Raw genomic sequence first — 16,276 nt, forward strand, 5'->3', positions numbered from 1 at the left:
ATCTTCACAGTAGGCCCAGGCAGAGTTAGCACTCAATTGGCTACAGGACAGGTACTGAAAGAGGTCCTTGTTCATATAGTCATAATTGTGCACAAAGAATATTAAACAAATCGGCCTTGTAGTTTGCAAGATTTGCTGGAGACAGATACACGGATACACACAGGCGCACACACCGGACCAATCGTAACGATCTCCTCTAGGCTGCCACCTGGTGGAGATAATGATCCCTGACATCAACACAAAAACAGAAGCTAGCAATGTGGAACATAGGTTACCGTTGAGTTGACCCCGTCACCCCGCCCCCCCCCCCATGCCAGCAATCAGACTGGAATGTTGTTGTTGATGCACAACTTAGGCTCAGTGGAAGTGTTAATTACGGTCGTGGAGCTGTGAGCGGGAGAAGCAGGAGAGGCCACAGACCTCTCCTCTCCGGTGTGGAGGACGATGAGGCACTGCAACGCTTACAGGCAGGGAGAGAAAGGAGGCTCTAAATGGCAGCAATGCTGGGGTTGTGCTGGTAGACCACAATAAGAGAGCCGCTGGCCAAGTGTGAGGGCAGTCTGGCCACAAGAGGAGCACTGTTGTGCAACCAGAGGTGCTGTGTAGAGCTGTGAGCCAGCGGCCACAGCAATGCTCAAGGCCACTGGCTTAGGGCTTCCCCCCCCCCCCCTTTTTATTTATTTATATATATATACACACCAAGTTGACACAAAAAGACAGAAAACATGTCTGTGTTTTATGTTTCCATCGGTGTTATGTCTACTTTAAATTGTAGAGAAAATGGCATTGTGTATTTTCAATTCCAATCCAGCCTACCGTACCCATGTGCAGTGTGCCTATCTTTCAGTGTGCACTTAATAAAACCAATTAATAAATGTCCTTAAAACTAACTACCTAAGATATATCTTCATAAGGCGTGAGGACTGAGGAAGCCCACTGTTCATGTCTTCTTCTTCTTCCTCTTGCCTCTTCCACCACACAGTCTGCTGCTGGGCTTCATGAGGGACGAGGACGCTCCACTGTGGAAGGGCTACTTCTACGCTACGCTCATGTTCCTGCTGTCCTGTCTGCAGTCCCTCTTCAACCACCAGTACATGTACACCTGCTTCACCGTGGGCATGCGGGTGAAGACAGCTGTTATGGGCCTGGTCTACAGGAAGGTGGGTTCATGTCTGGTCACTAGGCAGGACATAAATATTGACATAAACACTGTAGATTAATTTACCATGAGTAAGGATGTACTCAGTCAGATGTAGAACACAACTTAATTGAGCTCAAACAGAGTATCAAGTACAAATAGGTTGAGAGTTATTGCTGGATGACTCCAGGAGTGACAAGGCCTAGTATCCCTCCCAAGAGCTCGAGAATACAGTAAAACCTAGGTCTTTATAGTAGAGAGAAAGGGATTCTGGATAGGATAGCCCAGGTATTGGATTAGAGGGGGGCCAGGAGGGGGGAGGGGTGAGTTAGAAAGAGGGGGTGGTATCAGGTGAGAGACAAAAGGTGAATGGGAGGGGGGTTGGAATATGACTTGGAGATTGTTTGAGGGGGGGGGGGGGGGGGGGTCATTATTCCACAACACCCAAATGGCAAACAGACAAACAGAAATGTTTGTTTTTCTCCACGTTGGGAAATAGTATAGTAGTAGCACTGTTATATACATAAAACAAGGTTATGAATATTGAGACCTAGGCACCTCATTGCCAAGATGAGCAGCAGACAGAAACCATCATGAGGTTAGATAATTATACAGAATGGTGTTGAGGCTTCAATTGTCTTGCTCTCTATCCAGTCTCTGGTGATAAACAGTGCGGCCAGGAGGAGATGCACAGTGGGAGAGATCATAAACCTAGTGTCAGCAGACACCCAGAAACTGATGGACTTTGTGGTCTACTTCAACGCTGTCTGGCTGGCTCCGATTGAGATCGCTCTTTGTCTCTTCTTCCTCTGGCAGGTATGGTAGAATACAGTCTTTGTTTTCATTACTTCTTTCTCTCTCATGTAAAAAATCTCTTTGATTGAGGTGACTCACATTTTTAGGTGTACTGGGCAAGCAGGATTATGTGTGATTCTAAACTATGGGACGTTTTAATGGTGTTTTTTGGAAAAGCCCTTGACTTAATTTCCTCCGTCCTATTTTCAGCACCTTGGCCCATCTGCGTTGGCGGGTATTGCCACTGTGATCCTCATCTTCCCACTGAACGGATTCATAGCCAAGAAGAGGAGCAAGCTACAGGTACCAGTCCTATTGGAATTCCTTCACACTTCCACCCCAGTTCCACGGGAGTCTGGCCTGCAGGGTCAGGGATGTCACAGCTGGTTTAGATAGTGGCTGAAGAGCTGTGTGTGGGCGTTTGGCCGGAGTTGTGTGTTTCTCTGTCGTCCTTTTGATGTCTCCACAATACAATGCATTTCAAAAACAAAGACAGGAAAGAGTGGGCAGTAAAAAAAAACATAACATTTTTATTTCTTTGTAAAAAAAGGAGCAGACATTTGGGCAAATTGTATGCCAATTTTAATCGAACTTGCAGTCAGGAATGCGTTGACCACATTTCTGGCCCTTTGTTGTTTCCTCGTCATAAACTGCTAAGTGCAACCAGTTCTGCAATGCAATAAATCCTAATTTAATTAAACAAGTCGTACTTGTATGGTGTTCACTACACTACTTTGGATGCAACAAGAGAAGGATATCCGTTAACAAATGCACGGATATGCTTCAGACTGGTTGTTGCCGTTCCACATGCATTCCACATGCATTCCACATGCATTCCACATGTATTCCACATGCATTCCACATGTATTCCACATGCATTCCACATGCATTCCACATGTATTCCACATGCATTCCACATGCATTCCACATGTATTCCACATGCATTCCACATGCATTCCACATGTATTCCACATGCATTCCACATGTATTCACCATGCATTCCACATGTATTCCACATGCATTCCACATGTATTCCACATGCATTCCACATGCATTCCACATGCATTCCACATGCATTCCACATGTATTCCACATGCATTCCACATGCATTCCACATGTATTCCACATGCATTCCACATGTATTCCACATGCATTCCACATGCATTCCACATGTATTCCACATGCATTCCACATGCATTCCACATGTATTCCACGTGTATTCCACGTGTATTCCACATGCATTCCACATGTATTCCACATGTATTCCACATGCTGGCGATGTTTCTGAGAATAAGCTACAACGATTGTACTGCTTGGTCAACAGGAGGTCCAGATGAAGTTCATGGACGGTCGGATCAGATTAATGAATGAGATCCTGAACGGGATCAAGATCCTGAAGTTCTACGCCTGGGAGAAGGCCTTCCTGGAGCAGGTCCTGGGCTACAGGGAGAAGGAGCTCAAAGCCCTGAAGAAGTCACAGATCCTCTATTCCATCTCCATCGCCTCCTTCAACTCCTCCTCTTTCCTGGTAAGCTGAATAAGTAAAATAGGTACAAAATAGGTCATTGCAACAATAAGATTTGTATATTCAAAGTTGGATGCTGGTCCATTTTTAGCTGCAGTGCTTCTGAAGGAAAACCATCATACAAGTTCCTTCCCCTGAAAGTAGTCTGTAATGTCTTTGTCTTCCTCCAGATTGCCTTTGCCATGTTTGGAGTCTATGTGATGATCGATGAGAAGAATGTCCTCGACGCACAGAAGGTTTTCGTCTCTATGGCGCTTATCAACATCCTCAAGACTCCTCTAAGTCAGCTTCCGTTTGCCATGAGCACCACCATGCAGGTAGAGCACACCATGCAGGTTTCTTTTTCAACACTGATGCATGTCAGTTCTCTCTAATGGAGATAATCAAATTATATGATATCCCAATAATCTTTGTCCAATGACCCCAAACTAATGGTCTAAGTCTATCAGTAAATGTAATAGATTGGATCAGTACTCCGTATCTGACAATTATTGACGTTTAGGACTCAGTAAGAATCAGTATGGCATTACAAATATTATATTGGTGTATCCATACTGACACTGAGAAATCTTGTCACCTTATAAAGTGGATGAGATGGGCGCCCCAGTGGCGAACCACATAGCACGCTCAGCCGCGACACGGCCGACCCGGGTTCGACTCCCGAACCCGTCGTTATTTGCCGAATGTCTTCCCCCCACTCTGTCTCCCATTCCTCATCTGTCTCTCCCTACTGGACTGCCCAGTAGTAATAAAGCGATAAAAACGCCAAAAAATAAATCTTTAAAAAAATAAAGTGGATGAGATGATTAACATGTAACACTGTTCCAGGCTCTGGTCTCGCTGAAACGACTGGGGAAATACTTGTGCTCTGAAGAACTGAAAGCGGAAAATGTCTTCAAGGCTCCTTTGAATTCTGGTAAGAAATACACTCCAAGAGAAAGAACCTCTTATTTGATTTTAACAAAGCTCTGAGATGTGTGTGGTTTCAGATAAGCACTTAAATCATAGACTGTCAACACCAATCTGAGCAGCCCAAAAGGATTTGTTGTTTATATCTGTGGAATCCCACACCCTTGTAAGGTTAAGGTGCATTGTCACTTCCTGCGTCTCAGGCTGTGATGTGACGGGGTAGACAGGGTAATTATAGGATGTTCCCATTCGGCGGTCAAACGTAAATCACAACCTGAACTCAGACATATGATTCAAGGAGCAATAAAGGCTCCTCAGCTCTGTCTGTAATCTGTCAACACTTCCTAAGACAGTTTACGAAAAGGCAACAACTCTGTAATTTGGACGATTAAGCTAATTAAATCACTTGTAATTACGCACAGACTGCAATTGGACAAGGAACATGTAGGGGAATTTCATTTCGTTAGTTTGTTTAGAATACGGGTCCTAAGGCAGCGTTCGGTGGCCATGCAAGCCAGCAATAAAATGCTGGAGACTTTTATTGCTCTCTCTCTCTTTCAGATGGGGAAGGTGTGGTGATAGACAATGGCACCTTCAGTTGGTCTCCAGAGGGCCCTCCGTGTCTCAAAAGGTAAAACATTATCCTCAAAATCCAAACAATCCTAAATAAATCCAATATCTGGGATAAAATTTAAGGACGTTTATGGTAAAATTCTCTACTTCGTTAACAGGATAAGCATCCATGTGCCAAGGGGTTCGCTAGTGGCTGTAGTCGGCCACGTGGGTTGTGGAAAGTCGTCCTTGCTGTCTGCCTTACTTGGGGAAACGGAGAAGAGAAGTGGCAGTGTTACCGTTAAGGTAACATATTGATTGATTGAAATCTTTATTAACAGATTGCAGAATGGGTACAATACAGTACGGCTCAATACAAACAACTGCTAAGAGGATGCAGACCAGAAAAATACTTTCGTCTTGTTTACATAAGGGTCCTCCATTTTATACATACATACGTATACAAGTCCTACATACGATAGTCCTATGAACCTCTTACTTTCTCAATATATAATTGACTCTTCTGACCTCCGTCTACATAGGGTTCCATGGCGTACGTGCCCCAGCAGGCCTGGATCCAGAACGCCACCGTGCAGGACAACATAATGTTTGGCCGTGAGAAGATGAAGACCTGGTACCAGCGTGTGTTGGAGGCATGCGCCCTGCTACCCGACCTGGACATCCTACCGGCTGGAGACGCCACCGAGATTGGGGAGAAGGTACGGATATACACTTCTGTCTTGTCTGCACTGTTGTCTGTCTCGCACCAGAATCTCTGAGTTAAGTCTCATTCAGATCAGACTCACTCAATCACAAATATGTTGTTCTCACAGGGAGTGAACCTCTCAGGAGGGCAGAAGCAGAGGGTTAGTCTGGCCAGGGCCGTCTACAGAAAGGCTGATGTTTACCTGATGGACGATCCACTGTCCGCTGTAGATGCACATGTGGGACAGCACATCTTTGACAAAGTCATCGGACCGAAAGGAGTTCTCAGAGACAAGGTAATGTTGGGCTTAGAAGCCAACAATGCAAGACTTCAGCCCAAATTAAGCTCTCCCAGTTCAAATGCAGCGTCATGAGCTCTTCACAATGCCAAACCTCAACCATTATCAACCATGATTGTTTATTCAAACACCCAGAAATAACAGACTTTGCTAATGGAAAACATATTTCGATGATTCTTTTTAAGGCAAACGTTTGTGTCATGTTCAGCTGAGCTCCTATTTTGCTGATCCTTGCGGTGTGTTGTGTGTTGTAGACCCGCATCCTGGTGACTCACGGGACGAGCTTCCTGCCACAGGCCGACCTCATCCTGGTTCTGGTGGATGGAGAGATCACAGAGAGTGGCTCCTACCAGGAGCTCCTCAGCCGTCACGGCGCCTTTGCGGACTTCATCCACACCTTTGCTAGCACAGAACGTAAAGAGAGTGCCATACAGAGAGGTAATGGGACATTTCAGCATGAAAGCAGAGTCACAGTCGGGGCTTGACATTAACTTTTTGGCTCACCAGCCACTGTGGCTAGTGGTTTTCCAAAGTCACTAGCCACTCAGCATTTTCAACAGCCAAAAATCTCACACACACATACATACACACACAAACACACACACACTCTATCCAAATATCCAGTTCATTTTTATAGTGTAAGGTTTGGCTACTTGAGACAGAGAGAGAGAGAGAGAGAGAGAGAGAGAGAGAGAGAGAGAGAGAGAGAGAGAGAGAGAGAGAGAGAGAGAGAGAGAGAGACTCTTCACTACAACTCTAAAACGGTGACACTGCACGGCCTACACGCCAAAGTTACACGCCACTGCCGAATTCTACCCGCATTTGGCGGGTGTTAATGTCAAGCCCTGGTCACAGTAACAGAGCAACACGCTTGTAATAAATACCAATAAATACTATTGAATAATGTATTTACATGACATTTAAAAGCTGTGTTTGTGTTGCAGCTGGTTCCAGGAGGTCCAATGCTCGTCTCAGCATGGTGGACTTCATGCCGTTCTCCAGAGACCTGTCACAGGAGCAGCTCATTGGGTAAGTGAACAAACAGTGAGTTCTGAAAATATCCAACTGATATTGAAATGCCAAGCATCTCCTTGTGAAAATGACCTCTGACCTCACTGTGTTTCTCAGGGGTGACACTACCAATATCAACCTGCAGAATATGGAGCCTGTGTCCGAGACGGACCAGGAGCCGGTGCCGGAGGACCTGGGGAAACTCACTGTGGTGGATAAGGCCCGTACTGGACGGGTGAGTCAGTCAACACATTGCTTCCTTCAATGTTTTAAAATGGTTCCAAAGGAACTATAATAATAATTCATTTGATTTATATAGCGCTTTTCAAGAACCCAAAGACGCTGACAATAAGCAAAAGAAAAAAAGAACAGAGAAACATAGAACCACAGGGAACAAGCAACAGTATGACACACAAGACATAAAACCACGGGGAACACGCAACAAATACAAAAGCCAGTGGGGAGGTTTCTTATGAACTATGAACATTTCCCTCTAAATAACCTTTCCATCTGAACATTTAACAGCTTGACATTTTTCAGACAAGGAATAATACAGCGATTCTCAACAAATGTGTTCCTTTCCATGAAGGTGACTGTGTTTTTGTCTTTCCCCACAACAGGTGCGGTTGGAGATGTACGTGGAATACTTCAAGACCATTGGCCTGTGCTTCATCATTCCCATCATCTTCCTGTACGCCTTCCAGCAAGGTGCCTCCCTGTCCTACAACTACTGGCTCAGCCTGTGGGCTGATGACCCCATCATTAACGGCACCCAGACTGATACAGACCTGAAACTGGCCGTCTTCGGGGCACTGGGCTTCGCACAAGGTCAGTAGAAAAGCACTTTTGAGAACATAAGCAGGTTTAGACTTGACATGTACTGATCAAGTACATGGATATCTTAAAGGAACACGGCAACATTTTGGGAAATTAGCTTATCGTCTTCTCCAGAGAGAGACAAGAAGATAGATACCAGTTTCCTGTCTGTGCGTTTAGTAGAAAGCTATCTGGCTGCATGTTAGCCTAGCTTAGCACAATGAATGGAAGCGGACATGACCGGTTAGCCTTCGGGAGAGGTGTTAGTTGGCCAATGCCTAGGCTAACCGGCACTGTCCACAATTCTTTTTTTGTTTTCCTAAAATTAGAGTCTGTATTCTTGCTGTAATAAGCCACAAAATGGGGGGGGGGGGGGGTTCTAATCTGACCCATATGACAAGAGAATGAGAATCTAAGACAATGTCAGTTTACAGTGGACATTTGCATACGTTCATCAGCATTGTGTTAACAGAACAACAACCACAAACCTCTGTTTTCAGCATCCATTTTGTTCCTCTGTGTCCAGGTGTAGCCATCTTCGGCACAACTCTCGCCATCTCCGTCGGTGGCATCATCGCATCTCGCCACCTGCACATGGACCTGCTGACCAACGTGCTTCACTCTCCCATGTCCTTCTTCGAGTGCACGCCCAGCGGCAACCTCCTCAACCGCTTCGCCAAGGAGATCGACGCCATCGACTGTATGATCCCCGACGGCTTGAAGATGATGCTGGGCTACGTCTTCAAGCTGATGGAGGTCTGCATTATCGTGATGATGGCAACACCCTTCGCAGCTGTGATCATCCTGCCTCTTGCTTTCCTCTACGCCTTTGTTCAGGTACAGTGGTTTCCTAAATGACCGTTGGTCTTGATTTTCTTGTTTATTTTAGTGCTTCTTTGTTAGCTGAGGGTAAACACAAGATTATGGAATAGGGCTTCACTAAGGCTGTATTATTGGAAATATAAGGGCTTTGTTCCAAAACCAAACCTGCTTACTATGTTGCTATTCAGTCCTGTACTGTGTTTTGTTCTCCACCTGCTGACATAGTTATATTATGCACATTCACAAAGAATCCTGGGGAAATAACCCACACTGCTCTCTCTGCGTGGTTTCTCTCGGTTCATTAAAAGCCAATGTTTTATTTTTCCGCGGCTGGTTACAGAGCTTCTATGTGGCCACATCCTGTCAGCTGCGGAGGCTAGAAGCCGTGAGCCGCTCACCCATCTACACCCACTTCAATGAGACGGTGCAGGGCGCCAGTGTCATCCGGGCCTTCGGGGAGCAGTCCAGGTTCATTCAGCAGGCCAACAAGAGGGTGGACTTCAACCAGACCTCTTACTTTCCCCGGTTTGTGGCCACCAGGTGAGATGACGTGTGACGATGACAGAAAGCCTTGTATGACACCCCGATGAAGCCAAAGACTAGAAACATGTGTGGTAACAGTCCAATAAATATTTTTAACGGCAAGAGAGTAGTATACATGTCTTTACCTTTTAACTTTATTATACAATTCATATCACGTATATTACAAGAAAATCTTTTCTAATTAGGCCTACTGTTCATTCAACAGTTTTATAGGTTACGATACATTAGCTAAATGAATGCTGTTCTGTTACCCCGGATACCATTATGGTCCATTGTCACAAACAAACCTCCTCACTTCAGTGCAAGAAGATATGGAATGAAACTTACAAAGGTACTATCTTACACTTTACAACTGTGCACATGTATTTAATGTATGTGTGTGATATGTTTACAGGTGGTTGGCGGTCAATCTGGAGTTTGTTGGTAATGGTGTGGTGCTAGCTGCTGCCATCCTGTCTGTGATGGGGAGAGCCACTCTGAGCCCCGGCATAGTTGGCCTGGCTGTGTCACACTCGCTCCAGGTAACACACCCGCATGCACACACACACACACACACACACACACACACACACACACACACACACACACACACACAGACACACACACACACACACACTCAAGACATGCACGTCTCACACGCATCATAAAAATGGAGGCGTAAATTCCCTCTAAGACTAGCACATACTGTACGCACACACACGCACACACACACACTTACACAGTATGCACTGTAGTTATTATGCATGCCCTAGCTAGAACAAAGACGGTTCTTTTCACACAAACCCTCTGGCTACGCTGTAGAGTAAAAAAACCATTACAGCCAGCAATCCATCAATTTGCATCAGAGATTAGGCAATTTGTGGCTGGAAGTGACACTTTGAGAGTGTGTGTGTGTGTGTGTGTGTGCGTGTGTGTGTGTGTGTGTGTGTGTGTGTGTGTGTGTGTGTGTGTGTGTGTGTGTGTGTGTGTGTGTGTGTGTGTGTGTGTGTGTGTGTGTGTGTGTGTGTGTGTGTGTGTGTGTGTGTGTGTGTGTGTGTGTGTGTGTGTGTGTGTGTGTGTGTGTGTGTGCGTGTGTGTTTGTGCTCTTGCACAATCACAAACCACAGATTACAACTCCAGAGAAGGGAGTGTTCGAATGTGAGCCTCAATGTCTTTGATGTTGCAGGTTACTGCGATCCTGAGCTGGATTGTGAGAGCGTGGACAGATGTGGAAAACAACATTGTATCAGTGGAGAGAGTCAAGGAGTACTCTGAAACTGCAAAAGAGGTCAGTACACCACCCATCCCACACCGCACTCCCACCTGATGGACTACAGCAGAAGGGCAATAATATTTAGGGCTGTCCTAAACTAAAACTATTTAGTCGACTAATGGCCACAGGATTCTGTTGATTCATCATTGTCTTTCTGCAAATTAATACAGTCAGCACTCATTACCTTCTGTGTTTGTTACCTATTTTGCCTATACCTCCCCTCCCCCATGCTGCCCTGACACCTGAATTCCCCCAAGGGGATTAATAAAGGAACACTTGCCAATATAGATTTCTGTGTGTGGTTTGAGCATTCATTGCACGCAACCTTTTTGCTCATCTCTCCTCCACACAAGAGCAGGGTAAAATTTGTGGAAATCTGCCGCTTAAGACAAGTGGGCCAATCACAGTGTTCGCGGTGCTGCATCGTCCTATGTGCAGTTACATTTTGAGGCTCCTAAAAATAAACTCTAAGATACTAATGACCAATTAGTCAACGAATCAAGTAGGAGGGTACAGTCCCACTAATATTACACAAATAAATTAAGCCCTGGAACAATTCATCTTGATTTCTCTTAATGGAAACTCTGCCTGCTAGTAATCAGTGCAACCATCAATCAGCCAATGTGTCTTAAAGTGTCACGATGTTCTCTACTTTACTCTAACCTTCTGTTGTCTTCTCACTCAGGCTGCTTGGAGTGTGGAGGGCAGCTCTCTGCCTCTGGCCTGGCCCCAGAGAGGTACCATCGAGTTCCGGGACTATGGACTGCAGTACCGCAAGGGTCTGGACTTGGCGCTGAAGGGCATCACTCTGCATATACAAGAAAGAGAGAAGGTGAGACCGATGTGTCCGATGAACACTGTACACAGTCAAAGTCAGTTGCAATCCAAAGACTTGACTAAATCACTCAATTAAACTGACACTGTGTAATTGTTTCCTGAACGAGCGTGACTCTGCAATAGCTGTGGCCGTGTACAGACATGCATTCACACACACACCCACACAAACATTTGACCTTGCCAAATGTCAGCCTCCTAGGGCGATGACTGTGCCAACCAACCAGCAGAGTGAACTATAGAGTGGCTGATAGCAACTAAAAAGTTAGTGTTATCTTATTAAATATGGAATCTGACACTGAATATAAATCTCTCCTAGGTTGGAATAGTGGGGCGGACTGGAGCAGGGAAGTCTTCACTGGCTCTTGGGATCTTCCGAATCTTGGAGGCAGCCAAGGGGAAAATCTACATAGACGGAGTTGACATTGCTGAGATTGGACTCCATGACCTCCGATCACGCATCACTATCATCCCTCAGGTACTACAGAGTAAATAACACAGATTGAGCATTGTCTCCCACAGTCAAAGTCCTATCTCAAACCCCACCCTCTTTTCTCAATGGTTTCAAATTAGTTTGGACGTACTATGGTGTCTCTCTAACACAAGTTGTAATAATGACACAATATTAGACAACTGTGTTGTAAATGAAGATGTCTGTCCCCTTTCCCAGGACCCTGTGCTGTTCTCAGGCTCTCTGCGAATGAACCTTGATCCATTCGATGCCTACAGTGACGAGGAGGTGTGGAGTTCACTCGAGCTCGCTCACCTCAAGAACTTTGTGTCCAATCTGCCTGACAAACTCAACTACGAATGTTCAGAAGGAGGAGAGAACCTCAGGTATAAATTCTACTGTAATCATTTAAAGCGACAATGTGCTTTTTTCCCCTATTAATTAAGGAAGTTCTGGAGCGTGTACAAAGCAAATTGAGACCACCGGCACTTCAATGCGACACTCAACTTTGCTGCTCTAGCCTCAAATGGTCTGGTGAGACATGGCTTAGTCTGCCTTCTCACAAGACCAGAAGAACGCTTCAAACGAGACGCAACAATGGAAAACTAAATATGCAGCCACCTTGACCACCAAGAAACCCAGAATTAGCTCTGCAAAAAGGCTGCTGGTAAAAAAAAATAAAGGCACACAGAGGCAACCAAGCAAAGAGGCTCATGGGAAATGTATAATTTCCAACACAGAGACAGTACTGCTTGTAGCCAGCAGGTGCCAGAAACGCACATTGTCGCTTTAACCACATGATAGGGCTCTATAGGTTTATTATTTTCCAGGGGGCACATGTGCTCCTAAATGGAAATACTTAAGAGAACAAGAAAGAAATGCCCATATATGTACTTTGAATCTCTCAAGTTGCTATCCCCCCCCCCCCAATTTACTACACAGCACAAGTTTATTTTTGGGAACATATGCTACTAAAATGTTCGTAGCCTAGTACTGTATATCCGTCCATGAGCCACTGTACTAACTAGTCATTCTCAACATAGTTTACAGTTGCTTGTTTAAAACGATACCATGTTATAGCCTGTGTACAGTAATAGACATATGCTATTTATAAGTGCACTTATAGACATAGTCACTGCACATTAAGTCTGACGCAAATAAATAGTCCAGGAAATCTGATTTTCTCTTTCTCTCTCTCTCTCTCTCCTTTTTGCCCTCCCTCCTCCTCTCTCTGCCACATAGTCTGGGTCAACGTCAGCTGGTGTGCTTGGCCAGAGCCTTGCTGAGGAAAACCAAGATCTTGGTCCTGGACGAGGCCACGGCCGCCGTGGACCTGGAGATGGACACTCTGATCCAGTCCACCATCCGCACACAGTTTGAGGACTGCACTGTCTTGACCATCGCCCACCGTCTTAACACTATCATGGACTATACCAGGTAGGTTAGAAGCTCCTAGTCGTACTGTATCTAAATACAGTACATGCAAGTCAAATGTACTATTGTAAAGCCTATAGCTGTGGTTTTGTTCGTACACTAGATTTACCACAGAAATATTGTCCTATGCTTTGCGTATGGGAAAAAAAAACACAGGAATAATATAGTTTTACTAATATAAATGTTTGTATGGGGATCTAGGTCCTGTTGACACTGGCAACCATGTAGAATCAATAACATTGTCACGTTGATGTTTGTAAAGTCTACCCTTTACAAAGGCATTGCTTTGTCTCAGACTTCATTGATGAAAATGTCTGTGATCAATTCTAGGCTTGAAAACCTCTTTTTCTCTCCTCTCGTTGCTCCATAGAGTGATCGTTATGGACAAAGGCCACATCACCGAGTCGGACTCTCCAGCCAACCTCATTGCACAGAGGGGACAGTTTTACAGAATGTGTCGGGAGGCTGGGCTGGTCTAGGTCTTCTCAACCCCCCCCCACAGGAACATGGTGTTGGTGTATGGACTTGGTCCTTTCTTCCAATGGCTCTCCAACACATATAGAATTGACCATTTCAACGTTGTGGCAGCTCATGGCCCTCCTTCATAAGGGCATTGTCTATTTAGGATCAAAACACACACAGACACACACATTCTAAAAGGTTCTCAAAGAAGACAATCAAGCGAGCATAATCTTAAAGATTGTGATTCAAACTGCTACAGTTGATTGTTGAGATTCAGTAAGCTGTACATATTGTATATAGTGGAAAGTGGAGTCAGTTGTTTTTTCATCACGAGAGGATTAAGGACTTGAAAATGAAAATGAAAGCGTACCACAAATTTACTTCATTCACTTCTGAATTAAAGCTAAATTATTTTTGCAGAGTTACTACATTTTTTATGAAGTGTTGCTGTTATGAAGAACATGATATTTTTCTTGATGTTGACGTCTCAGGCCTGAATCTTAACAAATATATTCAAACTCATATAGCCTCTTTCACACACACTAAAGAAAATAAGGGACCATTGTGTAACTAAATCCATTGTGCAAAGAAATCCACATATATTCTACTTGTCTCAAGAAGAACTTGTGACAAGAAAAGCATTCACTGACACAACAAACAGCTAACTCTGGAAAACCCTCACAAAATAAAAAAGATTTCACAGTCTACAGCGTCTGAGCTGTAGAGTCAGGGAAAAAGGAAAAAACATCTAAACCAGCCAAGGTGCTAGCAAGCATTGATTGATTGATTGATTGATTGATTGATTGATTGATTGATTGATTGATTGATTGATTGATTGAAAGCATTCAACTATGTTGTGGTCTTTGTTTATTTCTGTCAAAGTAAACATGTAAAACGGTCAATAAAAACAGGGATGTAACCTTGATTTCCACTCCAGCCGTAGGAGTAAAAAAAAACACATGAATGAAGAGAATGCCTTTTCAGAAAAACAATGGTGATAATGCTGTTACGAAAATGTGTCTATAACGTCTGTCCATCATGGAGGGTGTGTCACCCACCCACACACACCCCTGACAGAAAGAGAAAGAGACTGTATATAAAGTGGGTGACAAACTCCTTCCATTACCATTCAATGTCAGTATTGTTCCTTTGGTGCTGGATTGGTATGACAGACTGTAAATACAAAGTCTCCATGTTGACCATTATTCTTATTTCAGAGATCCATATGGACTTTTCAAAGAGAAGTGACCTTTATTGTTTTTGTCTTACTGGTTTAGACACTATATTCAGAGAGAAGCTATGCATTATTTATGTAATTATGACAAAATGTATTAAAGTGTCCTTAAAATGCTGAGGATTGTATTATATTTATACTTTTTTATATTAAAGCCTGTTCATATTTGACTGACCATTTACTGTATGCATTGTCTGTACCATACTTCATGCTGGAATCAATAAAAAGTTGTTGAAAAATTCTGGATACACCTGTAATTATATATTTGAAAGGGAGTCTGGGCCTAATGGACAGGTGTTTCCATATGGCACAGCAACAATACTTATATGAAAAATACAAGGATTTTGTAAGAAAGAGGCACCCAAGACAACCACTAAAGAAAGTTGAAATGATTAAACTGAGATGAGGGGCACTCGCTAAAACATCAGACAAATGTTTGGGCACATTCCTCTGTTTGCAACAATTAATCAAATGGCTCTGGCTTGAGGTGGTGTGAATGTATCTAACTAAATTTAAATCAAACAAAGGCCTAAATACCTAATATATTCTGATAATTGACACACACACACACACACACGCACACACACACGCACACACACACACACGTCACACACACACACACACACACACACACACACACACACATGACATCATCACCAACGTTCCAGCATGTCCTACTATGACATCATCACGAACGTTCCAGAAGGTTCGGGCAGAACTACGGTTCTAGAATGTTCTGCCATGACATCATCACAAACATTCCAGAATGTTCGGGCAGAACTAATGTTCTAGAATGTTCCTAACAATAGTTCCGTGGGTGAATTATGTACCATTACAATCACTACAATGAACTGTAAAATGATTGTCAGTACACTGTCATTTATAAACAAAATCAACAACTATAGATTTAGCCATTGAAGAGTGAAGTAGTTAGGAAATGGACAATCGTTTCCTTCTTCTTTGGTTTTGAGAAGCAGTAGGCTACTAAGCCACCCCCTGATATTTGATTGATTTCTGTGGCTGATTATACATGCCTATTCAAATACAGGCTGATAAAATAAAACATACAAAATCATCATCAAAATACATGACGTATGTGTGCAGTCTCCACCCCATCATATGTATATATTATATTCTCTTATAGGAACTATGGGTAACTGTACTGTATATTTGCATATCGTATATGTCTCAAATGTAACAGTACTATATACCTGTAGGTCATGTATGTCACTATGCCATAAATGGCATGATGTCATGTATGTTGTGTACAGCAGTATGTCATAAATGTCACTATGAATTGAAAATGGGGGACCCTGATGTAAACAAGACAAACGTCTTTCTCTGGTCTTGACTTGACTTGGTCTGCATCCCCTTAACAATTGTGTGTATTGAGCCGTACTGTATTGTACCCATTCTGCAATCTGTTAAATAAAGTTTTCATTCATTCATTAATCACACACACACACTCACACACACACGCACGCACACACGCAC

The 16,276-nt window shown here is 43.7% G+C and overlaps 1 protein-coding gene across 1 annotated transcript in view; it reads left to right on the forward strand.

Moving 5' to 3' along the window:
* Window positions 1-15,009, forward strand: part of abcc6a (ATP-binding cassette, sub-family C (CFTR/MRP), member 6a) — a 32,772-nt gene extending 17,763 nt beyond the window's left edge. Inside the window, exons 9-31 of the mRNA XM_084317860.1 lie at window positions 983-1,160; window positions 1,793-1,954; window positions 2,144-2,236; window positions 3,258-3,461; window positions 3,629-3,775; window positions 4,287-4,374; window positions 4,929-4,998; window positions 5,099-5,225; window positions 5,462-5,638; window positions 5,753-5,920; window positions 6,178-6,361; window positions 6,868-6,952; window positions 7,052-7,169; window positions 7,555-7,762; window positions 8,277-8,587; window positions 8,913-9,112; window positions 9,510-9,636; window positions 10,281-10,382; window positions 11,053-11,199; window positions 11,521-11,679; window positions 11,872-12,038; window positions 12,895-13,089; window positions 13,457-15,009. Of these exons, the coding sequence (XP_084173986.1) occupies window positions 983-1,160; window positions 1,793-1,954; window positions 2,144-2,236; window positions 3,258-3,461; window positions 3,629-3,775; window positions 4,287-4,374; window positions 4,929-4,998; window positions 5,099-5,225; window positions 5,462-5,638; window positions 5,753-5,920; window positions 6,178-6,361; window positions 6,868-6,952; window positions 7,052-7,169; window positions 7,555-7,762; window positions 8,277-8,587; window positions 8,913-9,112; window positions 9,510-9,636; window positions 10,281-10,382; window positions 11,053-11,199; window positions 11,521-11,679; window positions 11,872-12,038; window positions 12,895-13,089; window positions 13,457-13,565 (3,526 nt within the window). The 3' untranslated portion in view covers window positions 13,566-15,009. The remainder of the gene's footprint in view (window positions 1-982; window positions 1,161-1,792; window positions 1,955-2,143; window positions 2,237-3,257; window positions 3,462-3,628; window positions 3,776-4,286; window positions 4,375-4,928; window positions 4,999-5,098; window positions 5,226-5,461; window positions 5,639-5,752; window positions 5,921-6,177; window positions 6,362-6,867; window positions 6,953-7,051; window positions 7,170-7,554; window positions 7,763-8,276; window positions 8,588-8,912; window positions 9,113-9,509; window positions 9,637-10,280; window positions 10,383-11,052; window positions 11,200-11,520; window positions 11,680-11,871; window positions 12,039-12,894; window positions 13,090-13,456) is intronic.
* Window positions 15,010-16,276: the final 1,267 nt, after the last annotated feature.

Source organism: Notolepis coatsorum (genome assembly GCF_963971535.1).
Source record: "Notolepis coatsorum genome assembly, chromosome: 7".
Taxonomy (NCBI): domain Eukaryota; kingdom Metazoa; phylum Chordata; class Actinopteri; order Aulopiformes; family Paralepididae; genus Notolepis; species Notolepis coatsorum.